The sequence below is a fragment of the Chiloscyllium plagiosum genome, chromosome 1 (assembly GCF_004010195.1).
Source record: "Chiloscyllium plagiosum isolate BGI_BamShark_2017 chromosome 1, ASM401019v2, whole genome shotgun sequence".
Lineage (NCBI taxonomy): Eukaryota > Metazoa > Chordata > Chondrichthyes > Orectolobiformes > Hemiscylliidae > Chiloscyllium > Chiloscyllium plagiosum.
Window position 1 is genome coordinate 40,729,042 of NC_057710.1, and position 6,620 is coordinate 40,735,661.

The window sequence follows — 6,620 nt, forward strand, 5'->3', positions numbered from 1 at the left end:
ATATTCGCCTGTACCTATGTTTTGTGTTTTTGCCGCTGTTTACCTATTATTTACTTACCTATGCTACTTAACTCTGTCATCTGCCAGGTAACCCTGCTCCTTGGATGCGTCTGAACTGCTGTGCTTTTCCAGCACCACTCTAATCCAGAATCTATCATCTGCATGCATTGCTCGCAAGACTAAGCTTTTCACTGTGCCTCGGTACATGTGACAAATTCAATTCAAAAGCCTGCTGTTAGTTAACCTGCTTATATTTGGCATCAGAAATGAAAAATGGGCATTTGGACAACAGAAGAGGACAGAAAATACAAAACCACGACACTCATGCCAGAATTTGCACGCAGGGATTTCACCCCCGAACTCACTTGGGAGCTCACATGACTGGGAAGGGAGGTGCTCTGTGTGGACGTAATAGCTCTCAGCAGAAACAATCGCAAAATACGATGTATCCTGGAAATCTGAAATAAAAATCGGAAAATATTGGAAATATTCACGAAATTGTGATGACAATTCTGGCAGCAATGGTAAGTCATTGACCTAAAATGTTAACCGTTTCTCTCTCCACTGATGCTGCCGTACCTGCTGAATATTTCCAGCATTTTCTGTTCCTATTTTAGTTACACACCGTTTCACATCTTTGTAATTGTGTGACTTACTTTACGTCCTATAGTTGATTTTCATTTAAATAGGATACTTCTCTGAAGGAGTGTGTTTCAAATCATCATATTTACACGTAATAACTCTATACTCTTGAATTCGATTGTTTTTGAAAATATGTTTTACACTGTGGTATTTGTGAGATGTTACACAATGCCTTTTAGTTGTACCGTTCCTTCCCATTGACTGCCTCTAACTGGATTGAGGAAATATTAACCAATATGTTATCACATAAGTATCATATAGTAATTCATCGTAATGATCCTGGCATAATGTGTTCCCACAGATTTCTTCGAATAGCAGTGTGATTTGGGATGCGGAATTAAACTCGATTTAACTGAGCTCGAGGGCGTTTATTTTCTATCGACACAAAAACAGAAGTTGGTGGAAAAGCGTTTTCTTTTCCCTTAATTTTTATGCCATTTGCGCAATGTTCCAGGAGTCCAGTCGAGATAAGGTGATAGCAGCAATCGACTGCAGTGAACGCAGGAGATGCTTAACTGGAAGCGCCATAAAATATCTGCTCACCTTCAACAACACCAAAGTGACTCGGCCTTTTTAATCAACCCTGTCACAATTAAACGACAAAACAAAGATATTTTGTTAAATGAACTAACAGTTCAACAGAACTTGAATCACCATCCCCATTTACGAATGGGGAAACCTCTTATACGCTTATGCAGAGACACTGAACAGAAAAAAGAACCATTGGAAGGTGTATTCCTCACACCACGAAGAGAAGCTGAAAGAATAGAACCCCACCTCCTGTAACACTCTCTCATGAACTGTGGAACTCCCACTCGACCAAACCTGCTGCTCCTCAGCCCCGCCCACCCTTCCGCCTCGGGACGGAATCTGGGCATTCGTTTGGCTGGGAGCCGGCCGGTGCCCGCCGGCGATTGGACTAGAGTGGACGTCAATCAAGGATATCAAGCTCGGTTGCGCCATGGGCGTGGATGTAACAATGTAGCGAACGCGCATGTCTCGAGTTTCCCTGCAAGGGGGATTTGGAGGCAACGAATTTTTGTTTGCTTTTGAAAAGGAGCGATTGATTGTTCGGGGATATTCTTGGTGCATGTCTTGGCGTGTTCCCCACGCGATCACTTTGTTGTTGCCTTTGCAGGGCAGTTTGTGAAGGATATTCCTGCTGGGAGTGGGCTTTTTTGTTTCATATAAGCAGGTATTTTTTTGGGGAAGCTTGTCCAGTGTGTATTTGTGTGCTACTTTCTCCCCCCACCCTCTCTTTGTCCCTTTTTCCGTTTTGATTCTATGGCGACGCAGATCGATACTATTTATGGGCTTTCAGAAGATGAAGTGAGTACAATTTATTTTACGGTGTACATTATTTCTGATTTCAAGCGAGTACAGTTTCCGTAACCTGTACTGTAGTGACATCAAGTATAGAAAAGACAGTGTCTGCTGTTATACTGTCAGTAATTAGGACACGAGCGTTTCTTCTATTTGTTTATTCTACTTTGTAAACACAAAATGTTAGCAATTCTCTGGCATTTAAATGTCTACTTTTGTACAGGATCTACAAAACTGACGGTTATTGTTTATATGTGGGGTAGGTGAGGAACTTTTTTTTTGTTTTTCTTTTGAAGATTTCATTTCCTTTGCTGTATCTGGAAAAAGGTGCAAGTTATGAATTAAACGAGAAGCTACTTTTTTGCCCCATCAATGACGCCGCGTAACTCTGCCTTGTTATAGCTTTAGAGCTTGAACAAAATAGTGGTTTGGGAGTTGTTTGGTAACACATTTTTTCGGAAGAGGGAATGGTGTAGTCACTGCAGTGAGTAGGATACGTAGTGTTAGCGTGAAGAAGAAATTGGGGTTATGGGCTCAAAGACTCTAGTTTTCTACTTCTATTTAATACCAAGGAAAAACTGATATGGTTTGTTACCTCAACCAGGGGATCTTAGCAAGGACACCATGTTTTTTTTTCATATTTTCGAAGTCAGCACCAAATTTGAAACTGCTTGTAATTTGAGGGAGGTTTATAGAAATCCTGGACTTTTCCTTTCATGGAAAAATATAAATATACTCCTGGAAAAAAATTGGGTCTTCATTTATTTGGTTATGTTCTGAAAAGACTGTTGGTCCAACATGAGTGATATGGGTACGAAAGAGTGTGCAGTATTGTAGATTAGTTGTAAGTGTGTACAGGCAATACATTAAATATTTGATAGAACAGTTATATTATGTATTTTTAAAAATGCTGTTAATGTTGACATTAACTCTTGGTGTTCCTGATTTAAGGGAACTGACAAATCTTAGGTACTTTGTTCAAGAGGCCATTTCTTACGAGTCCAGGTGTATGGCCACAATAAGATTGTAATCATGAGGTTCTGAGTCAGAATTTGTGCTCATCAATATTAAGTTGCATTTATGTAACACTTCAATGTACCTAAACATTTTAAGATTCTTTACAAGAATATAATCAAGCACAAATTAAAGCAAAGCTAATAAAGACTTTATCATGGTGAGCTGGTTTTAAAATCCATCTTAAAGGCGGATAGAGAGAGAGAGGTGGGGAAATTTAAGGAGGGAGTTCTGAAATTTCTGGCCCCAACAGTTGAAGGTCCATCAATCAGTCATACAGGAGGTAGCATTAGCATGGATTAAGGACTGCTTAGCTAACAGAATGTAGAGAGTATGGAAACTGGTCTTGAATTGTCAAGCAATCACTATTGAATGCTGCAAAGGTTAGTGCTAGGTCATTCAACTATTGGCATTCTACAGAAATGACTTAGATGAGACTGAATGCATGATACCTAATTTTTGATTGTACAAACATAAGGAGGCAAGTAACTTGTCATGAGGAAGTAGAGAGTTTGCAAATGGATATTGATAGATGAAGCGAGTTGCCAAACATTTGGCCAACAGAGTATAGTGAGGGTAAATGTGAACTTGTCCACTTTGGCAGGAAGAAAAGAAAAATACTGCTTTTCAAATGGAATGAGATTGCATACCTTTGTGGTACACAGTTTTCTGGGCATCCTGGTGCATCAAGTTAGTACGTAGTTAGAATGATTGTTGAGGAAGATAAATTGAATGGTACCATTTATTGGAATGGGATGGAAAATAAGAAAGGGAAGTTTTATTGCAGCTGTACAGGTTGGTGAGATGCATCTGGAGTAATGTATTAAGTTTTGATCTCCTTATTTAGCATTGTTTAGAATTGGTTTAGAGAAGGTTCACTGAACTCAGTCTTGGAATGAAGAAAGGTTGAATAATTTATGTCTGGTGTTGAGTGTGTGGTGCTGGAAAAGCACAACAGGTTAGGTAGCATCTGAGGAGTAGGAGAATCAATATTTCATGCATAAACCCTTCATTAGGAATGATTCTTGACGAAGGGCTTATGCTCTAAATGTTGATTCTCCTGCTTCTTGGATGCTACCTGCTTTTCCGGCACCACACTCTCAGCTTTGATCTCCAGCAGCTGCAGTCCTCACTTTCTCCTAATTTATGTCAGTACCCACTGGAGTTTAGAGAATGAGAAGCAATCATATTGAAACTTGGTCTTCTGGTTTGAATCATCATCTGGTCACCTATTCAGTCCTCTCAATATCTTAAGGGGAAGAGGTCCTTCATTTAAAATGGATGAGAAAAAATGTTTTCTCATGTGTTGGTTGAGTGTTTAATTGTCTTCCCCAGAAAATGATTTACTTTATTTGAGGTGGAGTTAGATCGATTTATTATGGAGTGCAAACAGGAAAGCAGAGCTGAGACTACAGCTATTTCCGTTGTGATCTTATAATCATGTCTTGCTGTTGATTTTAATTTCATTTCTTTCTGCAAGTCAACATCACCCCTTGCCCGTCCTTTCCATAGGACTCCTTGAATACTGCATTCCCAGCCCAATCTCCTTGTAGCCACATCTCTGATACCTACAACGTTGTACCCAATATCAAATCTGAACGACAAGCTCATTTATCTGTTTTGTATACTGTGTGCATTCAAATACAATTCCCTCAGTCCTGCATTGATTGTCCGCTTCTCATAGTTTCTCCCTTATCTGCTGTGCCTGAAGTTAGATTCCTGATCTTTCCCATACTCTCCATCCTGTTACTTGTTCGGGAAACTTGAATAACCTCTGCTGAGCCCTCCCCAACTTCAACTAGTTTACAGTCCTTGTGACTAGTCTATTTAGCCTTTCCATTTGGGTCCTGGTCCCAGATCAGTTCAGATGGAGCCTAAAGTGAGATCCAAAACATGAACTCTTGATTTCTCTCCACTGATGCCTAAATGGCCAGGTGGCTTACTCCTGCCTCCTAAGTCCAGTCAGGCATGGGAAGTTGGAGATGTGCAAAGCCAGATTTTGAAAATAATTTTTATGGTAGGTTGTCACACTGGAGGTGTTAAGATGTAGACCATGGAAGAATTTGATCATAAGACTGACTCATTTCAGTTTGAGGCATTATAAGTCACCTAAGGTTGCAATGTGATTCGGACTTTGCATGTCAGAAAATGAGGAGCTAACTTTTGAAAGAACATAATTTAATGGAAAGGATGGAAGCTGGTTTGGAAAGCATGGAATAACATAACAAAAACTGCTGGAAGGGCTCAGCAGGTCTGGCAGCAGTTTTTGGAGAGAAATCAAGAGTGATGTTGACTTGTAGGAAGAAATGAAATTAAATCAACAGCAAGACATGATTATAGGGTCATATGGCATGGACTCTGTGCAGATAGAGTTGAGGAACCACTAAGAGAAAGTTACCCTGATGACAGTAATTTACTAACTCCATAGCAGTTGTCAGGATGTGGTGAAGAATCTAAATCAGCAGATGGAAAAGCCATGTTAGAAAGGTACTGTGAGAATAATACCGGGGACTTCAATATGCAGAGGACCTGAAAAATTAGGTTGGTGGCGAATCCCAAGAAAATGAATTTGTGAAGTTTGTCCAGAATATGGTAGAATTCACCCTGCAGTTTGAGAAGGAATAGTTGAAATCAGAGTCATAGAGGTATACAGCATGGAAACAGACCTTTCGGTCCAACCCATCCATGCCGACCAGATATCCCAACCCAATCTAGTCCCACCTGCCAGCACCCAGCACATATCCCACCAAACCCTTCCTATGCATATACCCATCCAAATGCCTCTTAAATGTTGCAATTGTACCAGCCTCCAACACATCCTCTGGCAGCTCATTCCATACAAGTAACACCCTCTCCTTAGGTCTCTTTTATATCTTTCCCCTCTCACCCTAAAACTATGCCTTCTAGTTCTGGACTCCCCAACCCCAGGGAAAAGACTTGGTCTATTTATCCTATCCATGCCCCTCATAATTTTATAAACCTCTATAAGGTCACCCGTCAGCCTCCGACGCTCCAGGGAAAACAGCCCCAACCTGTTCAGGCTCTCCCTGCAGCTCAAATCCTCCAACCCTGGCAACATCCATGTAAATCTTTTCTGAGCCCTTTCAAGTTTCACAATATCTTTCTGATATTCCAATAATGGCCTAACCAATGTTCTGTACAGCCGCAACATGACCTCCCAACTCCTGTACTCAATACTCTGATCAATAAAGGAAAGCATATCAGACGCCTTCTTCACTATCCTATCTACGTGCGACTCCACTTTCAAGGAGCTATGAACCTGCACTCCAAGGTCTCTTTGTTCAGCAACACTCCCTAGGACATTACCATTCAGTGTACAAGTTCTGCTAAGATTTGCTTTCCCAAAATGCAGCACCTCGCATTTATCTGAATTAAACTCCACCTGCCACTCCTTAGCCCATTGGCCCATTTGGCCCAGATCCTGTTGTAATCTGAGGTAACTTTCTTCGCTGTCCACTACACCTCCAATTTTGGTGTCACCTGCAAACTTACTAACTGTACCTTCGATGTTCATATCCAAATCATTTATGTAAATGATGAGAAGTAGTGGGCCCAGCGGCGATCCTTGTGGCACTCCACTGGTCACAGGCCTCCAGTCTGAAAAGCAGTGAGAGAGTGGG

The 6,620-nt window shown here is 40.9% G+C and overlaps 1 protein-coding gene across 3 annotated transcripts in view; it reads left to right on the forward strand.

Moving 5' to 3' along the window:
* The first annotated feature begins 1,661 nt into the window (after positions 1–1,661).
* Positions 1,662–6,620, forward strand: part of nedd4l (NEDD4 like E3 ubiquitin protein ligase) — a 485,500-nt gene continuing 480,541 nt past the window's right edge. Inside the window, exon 1 of one of the 3 annotated variants that reach the window (XM_043677840.1) lies at positions 1,662–1,971. In XM_043677840.1, the coding sequence (XP_043533775.1) occupies positions 1,927–1,971 (45 nt within the window). In that variant the 5' untranslated portion in view covers positions 1,662–1,926. The remainder of the gene's footprint in view (positions 1,972–6,620) is intronic. The other 2 variants (XM_043678365.1, XM_043677695.1) reach the window with 2 other exon arrangements.